We start from the raw sequence: 23,619 nt of genomic DNA, 5'->3' as shown, positions 1-23,619 counted from the left end.
ATACCAATGTTTCTGTTTGTTTTCCACGATAGAACTACTGGGATGGTAAGGAGTAACAAAATGCACCTTAATATTGGCTTTGTTCATTGCACGTATGAACAAATTACTTCAAAATTGTCCACCATTGTCACAAAGTATATGTTCTACACGAAAACAATGAGATATATATATATGCATTTAGGATTCGATTAACAATTGCTGAGGAAATCGCTTTACCCAAAGGGTATGCTACTAAATATTTGGTAAAAATATCCATGACAGTGAAAAGGTAAGTTTCATCTGTAGGCGCTCTTCTAAGAGGTTCCTACAAATCTACTGAAATAAAGGAATGAGGTAGTTCAGGTATTATTGACATCATAGGTTTATATAGCGACTGATAATTATGTTTGATCTTCATACATTCCTCACAATCGTTGATATAATTTCTGATTTGGGATCTGAGAAATTTCCAATAGAAAGATTTGCTAATTAAGGAATACACCTTCAAATATCCGAAATGTCCGAAATCATCATGACATGCCTTTAAGATGCGAGGCACCAATATTAGTGATACACAAATTTTATTCCTATATTCATATTTAAAATCTTTGATAACTAACACATCATTAGACATTCGATATAATGCATTCAAGTACGAGGACAATCACAATTTCCAGAACAAGATGTTAAATGATGTATAATTTTTGCATATTCTTCATAATTTCTTTGATGTTCTCGCAACTCCTCCAGAGAAATTTTGGATATTTCCTCTCGTAAGATTTCAAATTCATTTATAGATAATACCTGATGATGCTCATTCGGAAACAATCTAGATAATTTATCAACAGGGACGTTATCCATCTCCTTTATATGTTGAACGTTAAAATCAAAAGATTGTAGTTCTAAGGGCCATCTTAATAAACGACTGTTATACCCTTGTACCTTCTTAAGATGAAGTAAAGAACTGTGATCAGTGATGACAGTAAAATGACATCCACTAAGATATGGAGCAAATTTTCGCAATGAGAAACGCAGAGCAAGTAATTCAATTTCTGTAGTAGTATATCCCTTTTCGGCATTCTTTAACGTTCGGCTGACACAATGTATGACAGCTGGTTCATTAGGTGAAGGATTCCGATACCAAAGTATCCCAGAAATTCCAGACAACGAGACGTCACACTGTACAAAAAATGGACAATCATACGTAGGATGATTTAAACGGATATTTTCATAATGCACATTTTAAATTGATGGAAACTTTGTTCTTGCAAAGTACCCCATTTCAACGGTATTTCATCTTGGTTATAGAAAATAAGGGTTCAGCAATTTCAGCAAACCGAGGAACAGATCTTCTAAACCAATTAAATAGACCAAGAATTTGTTTTGTTTCCTTTACGTTGGTGGGAACAGGTAAATTTTTAATGGCCTGTATTTTGGAATCACTAAAACACATTCCACTGGCATCAACAGAATACCGTAGAAATTCGATTGATTCCCTGAAAAGTTTTGATTTTTCAATATTGATAGTCAGACCTTAATTTTCTAATCTCTCCAAATCAGTGTCCAAACTATTCAAATAATCCTTAGGTGTTTTCCCCATAATCAAAATGTCTTCGGCATAATAAACAACATTATTGCGTAAATCCTTATTGTACAAAGTCGGTGGTGACGAAAACAGCTCTGACTTACATGGTGTTTTTATGTACCAGTAACGTTCAGTATACCTTCAAGCAGTATAGGGTGAGCTGTTGTATATGAATCCTTGAACACAGTTATCCTTTAACTGGGATCAGATTAGGATATTTGGCTTTTCTACTGCTAGAAAACAGATAAAATATTTCTCTCTTACCATACATATGATAATGCATTGATAATTTGAAGAAAGAGCTCTCACTCATTGGACTGAATCACTAAGAACAAAACAAACTAATTCTTTAAAGATGATTTCTTGAAAATTATGGATCTCCCGATGTTATTCGTTTTATAAAACTTAATCAGAATGTATTGGTTACATTTGATAATAGCAGAAATTCTCCAAAACTGTCAAAGAATGTTTTCATATCCTTTAAAATGAAGGAGGGGAAACGGGAATCGATCTCAATTACAAAATTGCAAACAAAATCACCAAAATTATTACAACATTTTTTTTCTGCAGCGATAATCAAAGATGAAGTTGCTTTCATAATCATGTGAGATGAAAATTTTACTTGATCATTCAAAACGGTGTTGCTTTGATTTTCATGTAAAACGAATATTTCAGCTACCACACATCGAAGTAACAAAACTCTGACTTTTATTTATATTTTCACACTCGAAAAAACCTGTTCTTCCGTTTTAAAACGCTGCCAATACTATATGCACATGAACCTTGAAAGAGCTTACAAAGAAAACTAGCAGGATGCGAGATTTTTTTCGTTAAACTTGGATAAGAATATATATGATCAGAATATTTTTCCTCTTATTGTTACTACTTTGAATTTAAATACTATTTTAAAGAATTTACAAATTCGCCATGCTATTTTGTTATTGTACATTGCGTAAAAAGAACATATAACTTATGTCGTAATCTGTAAAATTTACGAAAGAACAGAAAATAATACGAGATAAAAATGCAGGGAAACTTCAAAAATAAATATAGAGTATCGAAAGAATAAAATAGTAAATGTGTATTTTCATAATGTTATTTGGAAATGACTGAAAATATTCCCAATTTTGGCTTCTAAAAAGCTGAATGTTTTTGATTAACCTGATAATACCAAATCCTAACTTAAGTATATTCTATATTACTCTTACCCTTCTATGACACACAGAGACAATCAGTGATCTCTCTTTCTCTTTATGTGCAGTATGTAGCGAAATATACATTATAAACACAACGGATTATGATATCATTGATGAATTGAACTCATTGGACAACACGCTCATCAAAAATATGTCTTTAGGCGTCTAGATTTACCAATTGCTTGAAACGTTATGTGTAAGTTGGGTTGCATCTGTCCAGCAGTTTGTAAGAACAACATGATTACCGAACCCAACCTGATTGACTTGTAGCAGCCAGGGATTCTACTAATTTTATCGCTGAGTGTACCACAGGTGACTGAAGACGCAATAAGAATAAGACAGATGATGATACTGCATTGCCAATGAGAATACATCTAGATATATCTATCTTTGTTGTAATGAACATTTGTCAAGAAACATGGATAGGATGTGCATTATAAAGCAGATTTCGCCTCTAACTTTTCTCTATTTACAACCCATGCATTAAAATGTTCGTTTACGATTATTCCTATGGCGTTTTAATGATTGTCCTTGAATAGTCTTGTGTATTTGCGAAAGCCTACAACGAAATTCTTCAATCGTATTTAGTAATGACTGGCAACTAATGTTGCATCATGTCACATCAATGCCAATTAACAAAAAAAAACTTGTACTCTAGAATATAAAATACAGAAGAACCCTAATTTCATATGATTTGCGACTGCGAGCAGACGATGATTCATGCATATTAGATCTGCACCAACAACAGCAGAACTGTTACTTCGTATCTACTGCACTACACAGACGCGAGATCAATCTATACTTTGCTATTTTCTCGAATTTTCAACAAAAGTTTTTCACCTATGTAGCTTCATATTCGTGGTCACTAATTCCAGAAGAATTGTCAAGTGATCGACGTTTGCAAAGATATTTTTACAATGCTCGGAAGACATATCTAGGAATATATTTTTGGGGAGATGCTTTGTATTCTAGACTTAAGTAGTTGAATATATTATCGTAATATTATATTGACCCTTATTTGCTTTATTTTAACCTGTGCATTATACTTTTATTTGTTGTTATCATTCTAATTTCACATGAGTAAATTAGTACTTAATTAAAATCACTTTCATGTAACCTGGGATAATATTTTATTCCAAAAATTATGCGTTATCCACTTTATGTGGATATAAATATAAAGTAATGTATGAATAAATAAATTATCGAAACGAATATTGAAACAAAGAGCGAAATTAATCAGAATTTTATTGAAACGTACGGGAAAAGGGAAAATATTGACTCTTTGGAAAATTATGATTCTACTATTAAATCTGTGTATCACCGATACTGAGTATAATCTCTTTTGGGCTCTTAGGTAATGGTGAAAGTAAGTGCAAAAACGCATAATATTTACAATATACAAATTTTAAAGAAAATAATATATATCATAATGAAACTTACGTGTTATGTCAATCTTAACAAACGAACACAGTAGTACGAGAGGTGAGTAAAAAATTCAAAATTTTGATAGTAGCAATCCAAATGAGGAAATCTGTATGCGTTATATATCGTTGGAGAGGACACATCGAATAAACATCACAAGTGAAATATCTCGCTTGAATGGGGCCTGTAGAAAGCGTTGCGACCATTTGAAGATGAGAGTAAAACATGCTCCGAAACACCAGAAAACGGTGGTGAAATAGGAAGCTATGATGTAATTGTTTTGAGACGTGATAAATATATAGGTTTAAAAGATATTTCAACACGAATGACACCAAATGTTAATAATCAAAATGACGGATCCAACTTGGCGGACACAAAAACAAGCTATGGACCTAAAATTGGGTATATAGAGATATTAGACGTCACTATGTGTGAATCGAATACCAAAAGTATAAAACTCAAAATGGCGGGTCCTGGATGGTAGACAAAATGAAAAACACTGCTATGAAACTGAAAGCGGGTAGGAAGAGGTTTTCGTGGTAACAGAGTACGAATTCAATTTTAAAAGTTCAAAAATACAATATGATGGATTCAATGTGGCCAACGAAATGTCCAAAAAATAACAATAGAACGGACATACGTGATTCTTACACATGTAGTAGAACAATACCTATAGTAGATAACACGGCAAATAGGGGTATGTGATGATTTATAATAAAGACGACACGTGTTTTGCTATACAATCATTTCATTGAAGCACGGAATGCAGAGCAAGTTTTGTAACGCTCATGAAAGTTTTATGATACGAACAAATGGCAATCATAGATAATAATTATTTTAGTACCAACTCCCTCCCCACCCCCAAAGAGATACAAGGGGATCGGGATGTATTATATATCATTCTAAACCTCGCACCGACTACACTTAATATCTGTAATATCTCGCTTGAATGTCGCATGTAGAGTACGTTGTGAATAATTGCAGTTATCATTTGAAGATCCGAACGACAGCGAAAAGTGCGCGTTGGAGTTTAAAAGATCGCTGTGCTTTCGTAACTATATTTCCGTTTTTACATTATGCTGTGTAAACTTCTCAGATATATGTACAACGAAAGTCCACTCTCATGAGTACGGATGGTACCGACAGCGAGACAAATCTCAATCTGGTCTCGGCCTTGCCCCTTATTCGAGACCGAGATGTACTTTTCCAAATCGAGACCAGATCAAGACGAAGCCCAGGCTCGTCTCGATACAATATGCCCATTCTGTATTTTTGTGTTTTTTGTCCGTCATATTGGATCCGCTATTTTGAATTTTATACTTTTGGTATCCGATTCCTACATAGTGACGTCTAATATCTCTGTATACCCAATTTCAGATCCATAGCTTGATTTTTTTTCTTGTAAATTGAGTACACCAAGTTGGATCTGACATTTTGATTTATAAACATTTGATGCCAGATTCATATTTAGCTACCTTTTAAACCTACATATACCACATCTCAAAACAATTACATTACATCTTCCTGTTTTGTCCACGTTTTCTGATGTTCCGTTGCGTGCCTTCTTCTGATCTTCCAATGGTCGCCATGCCCTCTATAGTCACCATTCAAGACAGATATTTCACTTGTGAGGTGTACTTAGTGTAACATTTCCAATGGTATATAACACATGTAGATCCCCGAGTATCACTTCCAGTACTTCTCTTGTAAGAAATAATTAAGAAATCTACTAGTTTTCGAAAAAGAACCTAATTGGCTGTGTATATTCCAAGAAATAAAGATAAATTACGACGCAAAGAAAAGATATTTTGATTTCTGATTGAAAAGTGATTTTCATATGTATATTAGCATTTTTTAGTAAAAAAGTTAACTTATACTATTTAAATTACAAATGTATCTACTATCTAGAAGCATATGTAAATAATCGGTAATCTTTTGGAATGTAGTTGATTGTGATATTTGTGTGTAAGTTTTTTCAAAGTCATTTCGGAGCTAGAAAAAAAAGAGGACTTTGTAATTTTGAATGTTTCCATGATATTAAAGACATGATTTTTAAAAATAATAATACAGTGTACACAAAGTAATATAATAATTATTATATGTTAAGATGTATTTACCTTGAAAATTAATACCTACAAATTATTGCAGATACCCAATGCACTATTACACTATTCTAGTGGGTTCAATATATGTTGGCATTGGAACTAAGCACACCGTTATAGATTGGAGTTACTATGGAGGAGAATATCAAAATGATATTGCAGTACTAAAGGTAACACTTAACTTCGCGTGAGTAGAAAAATTAGTCTTATACTGAGCCAATGTATTTCTTTTGTAGTAACAACATGCTTCTGAATGCCTGAAGTGATCTAGCCATAAATTTAATTCAAATATTTATCAGTAAATTTCTTTACCACAGACTAAATTTTATTCAATAATTCGGCTTGTGAGTTACTAAACATTGTTATTTTTGCGTGGTCCATAGAACATTGCCATCAGTGGCACATGTTTACTTGATGATACTTTAATATGAACAGTAATTAAACATACTTAATTATCAACCGTAGAGTCTCTAGATTTCATGAGTTGTGGATAATGGATGTGTCTAATCACCAATTAACACGTTCGCTGCGTTACGAGTCTCCGGTAGCTCGTGCGATACTTCGCATCTGGGCGGTGGCTTTGCATGCATTGTGTTACCTCTGTGCGTTTGTGATATTTTCGTTTTTATATATTTTTAACATTACTAGCATCCACGTGCTACACGAGTCACAGGTGACGCATCCTGCTTTTGCGTCATAGCTTCAGATTCTGTCAACAAATGGCTGAAGTATGAATTTGAAATATCGTGTCGAGAAGATCAAAGTAAGATCTGTGCACGAGTCATTGCTGACTCGTAACGCACCGACCGACAAATCTTCAACGAGGCACACGGTGACTCGTATAACACTGAGATCCAAACTCAGTTTTATACTGCCGCAGAGAACGTGTTAAGAGAACAGTTAAGTTACATAATTATCCTTTTTATAATAGTTGTATATATATATACCGCACACAGCATACGTTACTAATACATTGGAATATATAAAATACAAACTATCATTAATGGGAAATACATTACTTCCATCCCCGCCATAGACAAAAGTTAAAAAAATATTGCGGGAAAAAGTGGAAACTTTACCGTCAGAATTAACTTTTCCCACCTACGCCTGGTAACATCGGACGGCGCTGAAACAACTGAGCATCAATATTGTATATTTACCTCCATGCTTGTTGGTGTGGTGAGATGCATTTTCTCTTGACGTACTGTGCTAATAAAAGATAAACAACATTGAAACGCGTGTTCCTGTGACTCATAACTTGTGGATCTTTTGTTGTGAATTGGGTAACATTTGAAAACATTGTTATGTTTTTTGTTTTATAGTTGTACAATTTTGAATATGCATAGGAAGTGTAAAAATTATCCTGACAACTTCTGTTATGTGTGTGGACGCATAACTCCAAAACCGAAGATCCTTAGGATAATGCTTGATGTGAAGAAAACGCATGAATTAAAATTTTCATCGAAAGTTGACGTAGATAAACCCTGGGCACCGAAATTCCTTTTTGTAAATCCTGAGCAGTAAATCTAAGGGGCTGGTTACGTGGTTCTCAGAAGTGTATGTCATTTGCTACACCAATCTTATAGTTTGAATCACGTGATCATGTACACGACTGTTACTTTTTTCTGTCAAACGAAAAGGGAATAACCTCCAATTGTAAACGATAAGCACAATACCCAGATCTAGAATCAGCTAGAAGAACCATCTCACATGAAGATTTTCATGTGCCACTGCCGCCAGACGTATGGACAGTAGACAGCTGTGATGTTGATGAAAGTGAAGATATTATGGATACTGAGGGTGAAGACCCTACATACAGTGTACGTACCAAAAAGCCACATTTGATAACGTAAGAGGAACTGAACGACCTTATTAGATACCTGAACCTACCCAAACAACAAGCTAAACTTTCGCTTCAAGACTTCAAGGTTTGAACCTTCTTCAGAAGGAAACGAAAGTGTAATTTTACCGTGATAGACAACATGACTTCCTCAAATTTTACAGCAGTAGTGAAGATTGCATATATTGCACTGAGGTAAAAGGACTTATGCAGGCATTACAAATAAAGTATAACGTTGATGAATGGTTTATTATTGGACTCGTCAAAAGCAGGCGTTCACCTCCGGTGCTTGGGGTCCCTGGTTCGATCCCAGCTCGCGCCGTGTGGAGTTTGTGGTGGACAAACAAAGTGCTCGTGGGTTTCCTCGGGATTCTCCCGTTTCCTCCCACTTTCTTCATTCCACCATTTCACTCATTTCTCATTATCTCCGTCTCCTTTAGCCTAACCGGCATAACCGTGGGACGTAAAACTTAAAGATTTCATTTCATTTTTCGTCAAAAACAAGTATGAATGTGTTTTCCACAACGGTAATACGTACCCTTCCATTCCAATTTGTGTTTTCCTTTCATTTAAAAGAGACCTATCAAAATGTGAAACTCCTTTTAGACCAAGTGAGATATGCTGAGCATCAGTGGAACATATGTGGCGACTTGATTGGTTTGGTGTTAGGGTTAGAATTGGGCTCTACACAGTATCATTGTTTTCTGCATCAGCGGGACAGTAGAGCAAGGGATCTGCACTACACACAAAGAGAATGGAATGGAATGGAATCTTTAAGTTTAACGTCCCACGGTTATGCCGGTTAGGCTAAAGGAGACGGTGATAATGAGAAATGAGTGAAATAGTGGAATGAAGAAAGTGGGAGGAAACGGGAGAACCCCGAGAAAACCCACGAGCACGGTGTTTGTCCACCACAAAGTCCACAAGGCGCGAGCTGGGATCGAACCAGGGACCCCAAGCACCGGAGGTGAACGCTTTACCACTGAGCCACCGCGCCCCCTACACACAAAGAGAATGGCCAACTCGTACATCCCTCACTCCCGGAATTAAGAATGCGAAAGAGAAACCCCTTGTTGATCCCAAGATTCTTTTTCTGCCTCCCTACACATTAAATTAGGCCTTATGAAGGTGTTCGTGAAAGGGTTTGAAAATGAAGAACAAGGATTTAAGTATCTCCAGGAAATGTTCCCAAAAATATCATATGCTAAACTGCAAGAAGGTGTATTCATTGGACCCCAGATACGTCAATTGATGAAAGATGATATATTCGAATCAAAACTGACTGAGGTGGAACGGAAAACCTTGAGTTCTTTAGAAAGTGTCTCAGAAAACTTTCTGGGAAATACCAAAAGTGCAAACTATGTGCAAGTAGTGGAGGCGTTGTCAAACTTGCACACTATGGGATGCTACATGTCACTGAATTTGCATTTTTTACACAGTCGTCTGTGTTTCTTTCCCGAAAACCTAGGAGCTGTGTCTGATGAGCACGATGAAAAGTTTAACCAATCCATTCATTACCTGGAGCAGCTATACAAAGGAAAATCTGATGTGTCAATGCTCGTAGATTTCTGGTGGAGCTTGGCACGCCACATGCTCCCTTCATCACACAAAAGGCCAGCTTCATAAGTTTTTCTTTTCGTTTGAGTGCCAATGTATAAATGCAGTGATTTCAGCCGCGGCTTTTGCTTACTTATACTTGGAAACTTCGTAGTTTTCATTGTTAGATACGTAGGAGTTTTCCGCAGTTTGACATACAAAATGTCGCATTTGTTTTTTTACAAATCTCGCATATTGTCGCCAAGTAAATTAGTTTACAAGATTAAATATACAATATTATACAAACTCTATAATACAGGCTTAATATACGTACTTCATCAATATGCGAAAATCCCCTTTTCCCTATTCATTGCTTGTCAGTCTAATATGAATGAAAATGCCACGAAATACAAAGATATATATTTTCGTTTATATTTCTCAAATCCAGATGTGCCACGCATATATTTTTACAACATCTCGTTTTTACATTAAAATCACAATATTTATTGAAAATCATACATTAAAAAAGCCTTTTAATCTTTATTTACAAATTTCTCAACAACAAAACCTGATACAGCATATCTGACTTTATATTCGTAATCAGAAGGTCAAAAACTATAAACAACACCTACTTTCATTCAGGAAAGTGAAAAAAGTGAAAATTTGTGGAACAGTGTAATTTCTAACCTAACAAAACAAGAGAATAGAATATGCAATCCTTCTGACGTTCAAGTACCCGAACTTTAATTGGGGTCCAGATATTGTAGCTTTATATATTTAACTTCAAAGTTTGACTTTACGAAAATGTATTTAATTTATTCTACACTTAATTGTTACACTGTAATAAGAAAAAACAAATTATTTAATCAATCTCTTTTTAAATGTCTAAGAAAGAATAGGATGAAACTCAGAAAATAAATCAAAGGATATATAACTGTGATAAATATATATTTAGGAATGGTTACCTAATTTTTTTTTCATTCGTTTAAGAGTATTGTAGTTTAGAGTTAGTTTATGTAATGGGAGTTAAATTCCAAGAAGTGTTTCAAAGTTACTAATTTTCCTCCTTTCACATCCATAAAAATCTTGAATGCAAAATAGTATAAATTCTTAATATCTTGATGTGCATGGAAAGGATTAATGTAAATAATGTAACCATTTCTTTAATTGATGAGTGATAGTGGAGATTCAAAAACTTTTACGACTGTAGAGTGTTGGACGAACATAAAATGTTTCTTGGCTCATCTTTTAAACTCTAGCACCTTTACGACTGTAGAATGTCTGGCTATCATATAATGCTTGTTGGCTCCTCTTTTAAACTCCGAGAAAAACATTGCATTAAATTCACACAAGCCCTGGGTAATTAGTGTTTCATCAGCGCCATAAATACTTGAAAATGTGTTTAAAGTTGTCCATTTTACCATTGAAGATTATTCATGAAATTGGAGGTCTCCAACGACAACCGACCCGCGAAGCAAGTGATGCTCTCCACGATGTGAAATTAGAGCATTGTCAAATATACTCCCAGAAATTAACCCAGAAACAAAACATTTCACAGAGAAATGTTTGGCCCGTTATAAGCAGTTCGTCTACATTCGCAGGCTTTAAAGAAATTGAATGATTTAATGTCCGAACAGTGGTCAGAGCGATAAAGAAATTGAAACATTGAATGCAGAGTCGGTGTGTTTTTAGGTTTCTGCGTATATGTATTTTTAGTGATTGAGAACGAACGCTTACAAAATTTCTAATCTTGAGACAAAGAAGGAACCTTTACATGAATAGCTCTATTCTTGGTCTGTGCTGCGAGGAAGTGTAACATATAGAAATAATTAAAACAGGTAATGATTCTATCTTATGCGACGAATATAGTATCATGTATGTAAACTTTCTGCTTCTTAACTCTCAAATCGCCGACGAATATTATGATGAAATGTTTAGTCCGCAACAGGTGACAATTAGCAGGAAACGCCTTGGAACATTATCCAAGATGATTCTTAACTTGCATGGGAACTGAGCATTCTGTTGCTACAGAATTTGACAAACTGGTATTCTAGGTGATTCATTATACCTATATTCACCTAATATGGTTCTCTCATCATATTTGTTCCACACTTAAAACAGTACCTACAGAAATATCATTTTGATTACAAGAGAGTCGTTTTGCATGCAGAATAAACGTGATATTGGGCTCAAGCAAAGGAATTAGAAACTCTCCAATATCGCTGTACGAAGTGCACCATTTCAAAGAGGAACATATATTAAGTTGCAATTTCATCCATGTGTTCCTTAGCTTTCTTCTCAATATCAGGATCTTTAAGCACTCTCACATATTTGATACTTTTATGTTTATATTGGTATAACAACCGAAAATATTAGTTGGCTGACTCTCCATTTACAATGATATTGCCTGCAAGTTTTCAGTTCCTAATTTAAAGTTATCATAAGGATGAAGACACTATATCAGAGACTAAACGTATTTCAACAACTATACAATGATATTACTTGTCACTCCATAGACGTTATTATTTGCTGTAGCTTCACTGAGAGTTACTAGTTTTCTACAGAAATTTTAGCAGAAAGTTCTTCAACAGTCAAATTTGTAACACTGGAAATTGGACAATGAATATAGAGAACGTTCTCGGACTGAAAAAGAGAGCCTTCCTTCAAAATACTTTGCAAAAAATTACTAGCCAGATTATTAAAAATTAACGTGTATCTTGTTAGCTACCACCGAACAGCAGAAATATTAAGCTCAAGGTATTTGAATCAAAATAGATAATAAATCTTAAAGAAATTACCCTCAGTTATTCATTTTCCTAACTTAAAACGAAAATAACATTTCTAAGTAAGATTTGTTCCAGGAGAATGTATCTCAATTCTTAATGTCCGTAGAATATAAACATTGGGCATACATAGGAAATTATGAAACCATGTATGACTGAGAATAAAGAATATAACGAAATAGGATTTATCGTTATATTGAGGTTAGTTAGATACTTCAACGAAAGTATAGTAATTCTGCTTTTAAAATTATTCAGTTTTTTATACAATGTATCCCATCATTAAACAATTCACACTGTCTTTATTCTTTCTCGTTGTTCTGTATGCTACAGAATAGACTTCTTGTAATAATTATTCCAACACCCAGTCTAAGTGATTCGAACATAATATAAGTAAAGTCCGGAATTAATGGCAAAATGCCCTAAGTGTCATTATTGCAATTTTCATGATATTTTCAAGAAAATTGCAATTTCACAATTTAGAAGCAATTTGTTGCCATTGCCAAAGGCTTTCTCTTCCACTACTCTTTATTCACTCATGAATGACAGCATACTACAGATTTGAGTCGCTCTTATCTGGCCAAGCGATGTTGGTGTCTGATAATAACTGGTCTATTCCCGTTGGAATTTGACAAGTGGAGAGGCAGGGATGCTAGTGCGTATTCAGTTCTTGGAATTTTGAAGCAGTGTTCGGTTATCGGAAAGATAAACGAAAACTCTTACTTTCAAGAAGTAGTCAGGTGGGCAGTTATTGTGAATCTTAGGCGTGAGTGATACAGAACTGGCATTTATGTGCGTTTTAGTATTGGTTTCTCTAGGAAACAGAAGTTGGAAAATTTTGTGAGTAAATTCGGGCCTACTGTGTTTTCAACAGACGGTTCAGTACTGTTTTGTAAGTTATGTAAAACTGTGGTTTCCGCTGTAAAGCGTTATTTTGTAACACACCATATAAGCACTGCAAAACACAATTCTGAAAGGACAAGCAAATGAGCTGGTGAAAAGATTCAAAATCTTCTTGGAACAGTCACGAACCCCACTTCGAGTACTAACAGTTTTGTGAATGATTTGTGTGAAGCTCTAATTAACGCTGGCATTCTTTTATGCAAGTTAGAAAATGTTTCCTTTAGAAACGTTCTCGAGAAATACACAAAAGAAGTTCCAAGTGAATCATCTTTGAAAAATACTGACGTTGATAGCGCGTACAGCAGAATTATCGACGATATCCGCAAAAGCGTTGCTGACATAAATATATGGATTTCAATTGATGAAACTTGCGATATTCTAGGACGTTCTATTACCAACGTTGTAATTGAAACTTTGAGAGGGGAAGAAGACACACAAACATTTTTGATTCCATCAGCATTTCTGGGAAAAGTAAATGGCACGGCAATTGCACAGGATCTTACAAAATTGCTGAGTATTTTGTGGCCAGAATGTGTAAAATACGATAAGGTCCTTCTTTTGGTCACAGACGGAGCTACATACATGAAAAGTGCAGCAAAAGCCCTTAAGGTTGTATTCCCACGTATGCTGCATGTCACCTGTCTGCCACACGACTACATAGAATTACGGAGGAAGTTCGTTCGCATTTTCCTGACGTTGACCTTCTTGTGTGAACTGAGAAAAAGGTATTTCTGAAAGCTCCGTCGCGAACAAGTGCGTTTCGCAAATTAGCCCCTGAACTTCCCTTCCACCACAGCCTCTTAACGAGATGGTGTGCATTGATTACAGCTGTTATCTATTATGCTAACAACTGTGACCGCATCAAAAGAATCATTGATACTTTTGATGAGGATGATGCGTCTTCCATTAAGGTTGATCAAAGTTTGCTTAAGAATAATTCCTTGAAAAAGGACTTAGTCTTCATTGCAACACATTTTGCAAAGATACCAGGTGCTATTGCCAAGCTTAGAAAAGAACATACTCTCTCTAGTTCTCTGAAAATCTTCAATAATATTCTCAACGACCTGAGTATTGTACCTGGTGACAAGGGCAAGTACATTCGGCGTAAGAGTGATCGTGTTGTAACTGCCAATCCAGATTTGGGTAAATTGAAGGACATCGCTACTGTTATGGAAGGTGATGCTGATAGAACTGTTGACAATGAAAGGAATCTACACAAATTACATGTTTGAAGTATGCTCCGGTGACATCTGTAGATATGGAAAGATCATTTTCACATCTAAACCGAATTCTTTCTGACAGGAGACAAAGTCTTTCCTTTAAAAATCTTAAAAATATGTTAATAATTTCAGAGAAAAATAATATGAAAAACCTTTAGTAAGTGAAAATATATTGCTTGTGTAGTGTAAAATGACTTCACTTTAGTATTTCTTGTGCTTTGAATGTTTGTGTTAATGTAACCGCGTGTGAATAAAATGTGATAGTGTTTTTAAGGTATTGTTTCATTGTTACTACTGAAGAATGGCGAATGAATTGTTAGATGTCGTCCCTTCACGGGTTGCGCAAGTTTCCACAATTTTAAGTGGTAAGTATAAAGTGCAAAATGAAACATATTATTCGATTAGTAAAGGAAATATAGCCTATTATAGTTTTTACATATTTTAGTATCTATTTTATTCCCCGAAGTTTATGATTGCTTGTTTATTTTATTTTGCCATTTTACCTCCCATTTTTGGGCTATTATTTCGTCCTTAATTCCGGGCTTTAACTATAAGTAGTGTAGAATTTGTATCAAATATCACTTACGCATGAAATATTTCCTTCAAAACTAATTAAAAAGCAGAAAATAAATACTTTTGCAGATGTTTTGCTAATATGATTTAGTCACATTAACTAATCTACAAGAATATTTTACTAGACAAGTAAACGGTTTACGCTCGCTGGTGAATGCTTTAAAAACTGCAGCATTAACATACTTTCGTACTAACTGTGACTTTGAGTGAAGCATTTTCCCCCCATTTGAAGAGTTTGACCCATGACTTTTACGCTGTGAATGACAAAGTGTCATGTGGATCAAGTTCTTATTATTCATTGACCAGGTATGTATTGTGTGGTTAGAAACAATTGCATTGAGTTATATTATAGCGACGAAATACTCCTGTATAACATTATTAAGCAGTGCTTGTATGAAATGTCTATTTAATTTTTCTTCAGAACTCTTTTCATATTTCAAAATTTTCAGTTAGTATACAATAACAAACGACATTTTCATAGGCAGTGATACATCAAACTCTAATCCAGAAAGTTACAGTTGGAAAAGATACTAGTATCTGGCTTATTCGTTCCTCTGAGAGTTTCGTGTACATTTTCTTTGATAGTGAAGAAGAATTTGATAAATTATCTCTTTCCTAGTGCTCAAGAATCGATGGACGTTATTCTGGCAGCACTACCATCCTCGGTTTAAAGCTTGTTCATAACTGAAATCACCTTCAATGTTCCCAGCATTTGTTCCATCGTCATCTATGAATAGTGTGTTCAACTCATCAACAACAACCTTTTCCTTACACAATTGTGTTTATTACCATTGCAAGAAAACGTTCTTCTGTCATTGAGGTTTCCTGCGAGTAACAAACACATCCTCTTATAGCTTCACACCTCCAGCTTGTCGCATTTTGCACACATATACACATTATAAATGAATTCTACGATTCCACTGCACTGTTTCATTCAAACTACCTGAAGTTCGTGATCATACTGAAACAACTGCATTCATATACAATATTTCTACATCCCAACTACAATCACTGGTTTTATCTCGTACAATTATACCCCTCGCGCCTATCTACTTGCGCATGGCCCTCTATTTCCGCCTCCTGTAGTCTATAGCATGAAATATTTGATCTCATTTCTCTTTATATTATAGCACAAATGTCAAATTGTATTATTGTTATTCAGCTCCTATTACGCAGATGATAATAACATAATTTATATTTTTTCTAAATTTTAGTATACTTATCTTAGTTTTAGTATTCTAGAGCATTCGATGTCTCCATACAGTTACGAAACAAAAAGAAAATTGGAGTGTATTTTACTAGGAGTCGAAACCTTAACACTCTTATTCTGTATAAAACACTCTACTACTTAGTTAAATTCAACGGCTTTGCGACACTTGAAAGTTTTGTGATCCTTGAACGTTTAATACCTCAGACTTCATATATTAGCAACATACATAAACGACTGTGCATTGATAGTTGAATTTTCCTTGAATTGAGCACCGATAATTGTCAGCACTTATAACCAATGATTAATTTGTACCGGGGAAGCAAGAAAATTGTCTCGTCTAGCTTTGCTATTCTTTGCACTACATTAATTATTTTTCCTATACTGTTAAAAATATAATAGTATTCTCATAAATGCAACTAATAAATAGAATTCTAATAAATAGTGATGATATGAACTCTAGACATGTTCCTTACAGTTCTCGTTGATTTTTAGAAATATAAGATTTGTTATGGGTTATAATATAGTGTGTACACAACATCCTCTAACAATAGACAAGAAAATGAAACTTTTTTAGAGAATCTATGAACTAGTTTTCATAATATAAGCAAAATAATTTATATACGGTAAGTGTTGAACTCATATACTTCAGTACAAGGTTCATGAAAGTGCTTTCCTGGCTTAGTGGATCACTTTGAAAATGCCTTCACAGATTCTCAAGTAGTGTTCGTGATCGTGTAATCTTTGAGAGACATTACGAAAAACTATCAAAGTAAATTTTTGTTTATAAAGTGGCTATGTTTTAGGGTGCTTCTAATGTCTTCAAGCAGCTCATGTATTTCCAAGAAAGATCAGGAATTATCATAATAGCTGCGCCCAAGGTTCAAACTCTTGTACATGTATTTTAAGCCTTGGAAACTTTTGAGATACTGCCTTTGCTATTTTAAAGAGCCTTTTCTGGTACCTCAGTAACAAATCTTTAGAAGAGTCTCTTCATAGTTGTGAACGTATAAGCCTAGTTCTTACGAAATCTTATTGAAAAACATCACGCCTAGCTTTTCGCAGAAAATTTTTAATTGAATTTTAGCTTGATGGGATAAAAATTAGTCAAGAAATTAGGTAAGAAAATGTTGAGTGGTGAACAGGAAGTACCAGAAATTTGAGAAAAATATTTTTTTCCAAGTCATCTAAGGTTTGGCAATAATTTAAGAACCCATTATGTAACCTAACTGAGTAGAAGTGAACCTACTAAAAGTATTTAATACTGAATGTTCCTCCAATTTCATCTGCTGTCGTAGGTGGGTACAATTGTATTTTTCGTCAAATTGGCGTGAAGTTCTGGTTCTTCCAAATAATGAACCACATAAATTCTTAACATGGAGACATGATAAGTACAAACAAGAAAACAGATTGGAATATACTGCAGTAAGAAGATTAATAGGTACTATATTCAAAAATATTCTGCTATATATTTTTCTCAAATTATAACATTGAAAAGATTATACTGTCACAGTTAAGGAAAATGACATTCTAATAATATGACTAACAGTTTAAATTAAATTTTTCAGGCATATCCACCATTTATATACGATGGCTTTAATGTAGGACCAGCTGTATTCTATTTTGGACCAGACATTCCTGTCAATAAATACGTAACATTACTAGGATTTGGACTAACAGAAGTAAAGTATAAGATTTCATTTGAACTTAGTTAATTACAGTTATTCAAACCTTAATTCAGAATAACATTGATAGACATAGTATAAAAATTTAGAAGTATAAGTTTCTTGTATCTTAATCAAGTTTTGAAATTGCTATTAACAAAACTAGAACAACACAGCTTTAATACTAATTTTACATGAGTCACTATTATTAATACTATTCTCAAATTAAAACCGAGACAGAAAATAATTTGAAGCAAAGCAGATATATTTGACGGAGTCTACCAAACTTCGTGATATATACTTGATAAATAAAATGAATGTAAGTAAATATCAGTCAGCTTTATATCAAATATACTACCATAAAATCATTATTACTTGAATTGTTCGAAGACCGAATCAAGAATCCATTTAAAATTATGCGCCTTAAAATGTATTATGGACAGCAAGTTATTCGTGTACAATGCCGGAAGCGTAATTTCAATGTAGTATGGAATATACCTACCAACCATGTTGCAAACACTCTAAAAGCTCTCCATGTACCTCTACAAGTTTCGGAAGTAACTTGAAATATATATTTTTCTGTAACTGCAATCTGTTGTGGTATGTTTCAAGATGGAAAGACATAGTGTAGAACGACGAATGAATGACTCTCCCTGTTCAATTGAAATTCTAATATATGCAATAAAATGTGTAAATAACAAGATACGAATTTTAATGTAAATCAAAGGTATAAGCATAACAAGGTGAATAATTCAAGCTATTTCAACGGAATGCCGAGATATTGTTGGACTGTGAAATTTCTTTCTGTTGACAATATGGAAATTTAACACTCGAATATCCAGGATTTTTAACAATTTCAAACCCCAATTTGTGGGATATTTTCGTTAATGACATTTTATTCGTTTATCATTAAGTAAGTGTTAAAGATACATCAAAGTTAGTTTATGTGATTCTTTTTGTATCTTCTTTTTACAATATTGATGAAGTAGGAGGATAAACAAGGAGATAAGGGTGCACTGGACCTCAGAGTAAGATATAATTGTGTACAGTTTTTAATTTTTTAAACTAATTTTCGGTAGATGTTAAAAAGCATCCTTTCATCCCATCTATTTCGTTCTTTCCACATCGTTTCGCTAACTAATACAGTTCGAGCTTTAAAACTTACTGCCTTACGGTAGCATGCGTGGTGCATTTTTTGTGTTTTTCCTCACATACAATCAGCAAGAATATCCTCCGTTAATTTCTGAATAAACACTCTTTTCTCGATACATTCAACGCTTTTACAAATACGTAGAAGACACTTGCATTGCTACCATCAATTACTGTCTGATTTTGAGACAATGTACCAGTAAATGGACAGATCTTATTGCTAAAGAAGAGCTATTCATACGTGGTTATGTACTGTCCTGGTTTTTGAAAAAAAGTAACATTCCAATGAATTTCCTCTAGATCTCGATAAATAACGCGAACTTGTCGTTTTCGAAACGCTCCTTTCATGTTATTTGTACGTAAAATTAGAGATATCAGTATCTCGAAAAAGCAATTACATGCTATTGTTCCTTTACAAAATAGGCGCACGATAAATTTTAGATCACATAATATGAATAACATTATTCCTACTGTCATAGATGTTGTGTGTATACATTATTCCAACAAACGCTTGGAGTTCTCATTTCGCTTGATCCCTGCTTGTGTTTAAACAAATGAAGGACCTGTTTCCCTTACTATGTTTTATGCGAGTTTATACTGTTAGCACTCAACAGTATTTATGCAGTTACCGCAATCTCCATCGAAATACAGTATTAAACTCGGCGTGGAGGGGTTCTCTTATGTTCCCTTTAAGAGAAATAAGAAAGTATGTTCAACATGGCTTCCAAACGTACAAGTATTTTTACATAGAGCCTTCCTCCAGATATTTAATCTGTTTCCTTCTTCAATTTATTTTTCTCGCGCCATCTTTTTCGAACTGTAACTTTCGATGTGATAAGTGTGTAATGTGCCTTGTTCTAGCTTCGTCGTGGGCAAACGACCTTTAATGAAACGGACAAGTATCTATACAGGGAGACAGGTCTTACAATGATAATTGTTGAATGAGGGAAAATAATGGAAGTTCCTTCTATCTCAAATAGTATATATACTTTCTATAATAATTCTCGTTTATCGTATCAACGCGTATTTCAGACTACCAAAACAAAAACCTGTATTTCAGTAATCAAAGAGGTAATATAAGGCTATAAAAATAAAAGCTGATATATCTATGAATTGCATAACTTTATTAACAATAAACAATCGAGTAATATAAAGTGGAAATTGATTTTAACAAGAATAGAAATTTGTAATAATTTGTGAATTGATATCCTTACATATATATATATATATATATATATATATATATATATATATATATATATATATATATATATATATATATATATATATATATATATTAATTCACAAAAACTGTTCTTGCACTAAGTCTAATTGAGAAGTTCAACACATCAGCAAAATATACCCTCATACAATGCAGTAATTTTACTTGCAATAAATTTATATTTAAAAACTTTTTGATAGGGCTTTGCTAAATAATTTACATAGATATATATTTACTCCTCAATAGATTAACACTTTCAATGAGAGAAAATAACACAAATACAAACCCTCACCTACTGCCGAAAACAGGTAAATATCTATATACACCTCAAATTTAATTATTTTATGTAGCACCATAGTAATTTTTAACTATACAATATCGTAAACAATATTAACACTTTTCTGTAATTATGTAACAATGCTTTTGAAATTATATGCATTTCTCTCTATTGAAGAAACTGTTAACGTCATTAATCCTGACACTTGTAATATATAATTACGTTATAGCTGACTAGAATAGAACAGTTAGTGCCCACTTTCACAGTAGTGATCGAATGGCTAAGCCATCCTCTGCAAGCACCTTCGTATGTACGTAATTCACAACTTTCCACCAGAGGCACTAAAAAAATACATCTTTATTTAAGGTTGCATGCTCCTCAGGCAACCTTCCAAGATTTTTTCAAGTGTGGATAAAAATTTCCGCACGCAACAAGCGGTAGTCGAATATCTGGTACTTACTAAATTCTACAATTTTTCTGTTATAGAGGACACTTATCCTCCGCAAATTCTTAAGTCTCATGTATGTTTTCATACTCGTAGAATACACACCTGAGTCGTTCTAGTTTCCTTGATTTCTCGTTGCAGTAATTTACTTGAGTATTGTTTTCGTTTTCTTTATTTCACACCACACCAAACTTTTCGTTTTATTTTTTTTTAATTTCTATGTTTCTCATCCTTCAAAAGGAAAGAAATGGTGTAAATAATGATCAACAAGAATGCTATGCGCCAAATAAATAAGTCGAGAACTGCTGTAGTGGGTTCTACAGAGAACAGAACTACGGGAATGCAAGAAATACTATATCTTGGATTTTGTCAAATCCACTGGGAATGGCATTCTTATGTTTCTTGTTTATGTTTAACTGCAATGTACATAATGAAATGTTAGTTAGTAATAATACTAATCTTTGATTGTTTCTAGAAATATACTTTTATTATTATTACGAAAGTAGATATTGCATTACAACAAAAGTAGCCGACATGTCCTAAAAATGGAATAAAAGTATGTTTGCATCACTAAATCAAAGCTTCATTATTGTGGACAAATTGTCCGCTGTGGGGCGTTTAAGGTAAATTGTTATTTTTATGGAACGTATTGAGGAATATAAAACATAATTTTTTGTTAGAACATTCTTTAACTCAACTAAGAACATTTAAGAAGCGAATCCAACTTAGGATCAATCTTAACGGGCTAGTAAACAAAACGAAATCGAAAGCTAAAATTTGTCCATCTTTAGCGGTTCGCGTGAAAAGGTATTTTCAAAAAAAAATAAGAGAGAATTAAATGTTCTAAATATGTTATAAGAACCAACGATATCAGATATTAGTTTATTCAGGATTTTTTTGTAAAATCAATTTAGAAAAAACAAATATCTTAAAGATTGTCTCTGAGACAAATGTTATCTCATATACAGTATAATAAATAATAAAATGAAACTTATTACTTGAACCGATTTAGAAATCATCACTTGCACAGACTGAAATCTAAGTTATGAATTTCACTAGCTCCATTCTACACGTATACTCTAGTTAATAAATTTCAGTAAGCAACTTCATAAGGAGGGTGTGAGTATCATGTGCTAATAACAACTTAATAAGAACGCATACATCTTCAGAGAAACGAGAAAAAGTAAATTAAACAACCTCGACGTAGAACAATCTTTTTAATTACTATTACTTGTATAAATTATGAAGATGGCTTACATTTTTAAACCCTTTATAAGTGATGAGGAAAATAAAAGCGTGTAGTTTACACCAATTAATCTTATAAGATATATACGATTAAGTAGACAAATTAGCCTTGATGATTCAATCATGTGTTACAGATAGTTATACAGGGAGGACTAACCCACCATCTTGTACGTATTACTAATTCTTCACGTATATCTGCGCAATATATTATAGTTCTATGCATTATTCTTAATGGACAAGACATTATGAATCCGTGAACTCTGAAGTCACCGTCGTAACAGAAGATGATGGCATGCACCAAATTTAGATGTTTTGTTCTCGATGGGACACAGTGTCGTCAGTACTAAGTTGACTGTACTAAACAAAAACAATGCACTTTATTTCTTTTATATAATTCTTACACTTATTGGTCCCTACTATCTTATTAGGTCTAAGACGTGTAATGATGCACCTCCTATTTGCATTCGATGCATTTTTATCATTACAAAAGATAGGAAAAATAACAAAATATAAATTGTAATATTTAATTTATAATACATCTTATTAATAAAGTATTATTTATTTAAGAAACAAATCGTAGTTTCTCTTGCTTCGAAACAAGTAATATCAGAAAGAACCAACTATGTCTATTGGTAGATTTTAATGTCTTCAGTTAACTAGTGGGTTGTGAAAAGTAATTAACAATTTTTTGGTGCGAGTCAGGCAGAATGACAGGAAGGCCGTTAATATTGGTGACGTGTCGTGTTAACACGAGGAAGAAAACTGAAGACAAGTTACTTCACCTTGTAAGCACCAGTCCTCTAATACGGACATAAATATGTTATTAGCTTCCGCTATTGAATTTGTTTGTTGAATCGGGCCTCTAAATTTCTTACAAAAAATATTTTGTATACGAAAAGTAATAAAAACATATGTGCGGTATATGGCATGATATGAATGTAGTAATTTGGTGAAAGAATAGCTAAGTAGCAGTAGTGTTATTCTGCTCTACTTTTCCCCTTGCCAGAAGTCTTACAAGAAAGAATTAGAGCTTTTTGGCTCGTTGGATTACTTATCTTTTCCTTTCTGGAATTTCTCCGGAACTTGTAGTCTTGTAGAAATTCTCAATTTCTTAAAGTCAAGTAATGTACCACCAGAATGAAAGATAGCAGCATGAAGGTTTCGTATGACTAACGATTAAAGTTAATAAGATAACATGAGGTAAGCGAGATTGTAACCTTTATCAAATCGTTCTGTCCTTTGTTTACTGTGAAAGTTCACTACCGTTTATTGAA

The 23,619-nt window shown here is 33.7% G+C and overlaps 1 protein-coding gene across 3 annotated transcripts in view; it reads left to right on the top strand.

Annotated features, from left to right (window-relative positions):
• Positions 1 to 23,619, top strand: part of LOC145684073 (uncharacterized) — a 166,686-nt gene that overhangs the window by 123,722 nt on the left and 19,345 nt on the right. For all 3 annotated transcript variants that reach the window (XM_081755929.1, XM_081755928.1, XM_081755927.1), the window contains exons 13-14: positions 6,331 to 6,454; positions 17,912 to 18,025. In XM_081755929.1, coding sequence (XP_081612055.1) covers positions 6,331 to 6,454; positions 17,912 to 18,025 — 238 coding nt within the window. The remainder of the gene's footprint in view (positions 1 to 6,330; positions 6,455 to 17,911; positions 18,026 to 23,619) is intronic.

Source organism: Thermobia domestica, chromosome 4 (genome assembly GCF_964235325.1).
Source record: "Thermobia domestica chromosome 4, izTheDome1.hap1.1, whole genome shotgun sequence".
Lineage (NCBI taxonomy): Eukaryota > Metazoa > Arthropoda > Insecta > Zygentoma > Lepismatidae > Thermobia > Thermobia domestica.
Note: the sequence above shows the minus strand (reverse complement) of the source record. Positions and strands in the feature narration are given on the sequence as shown.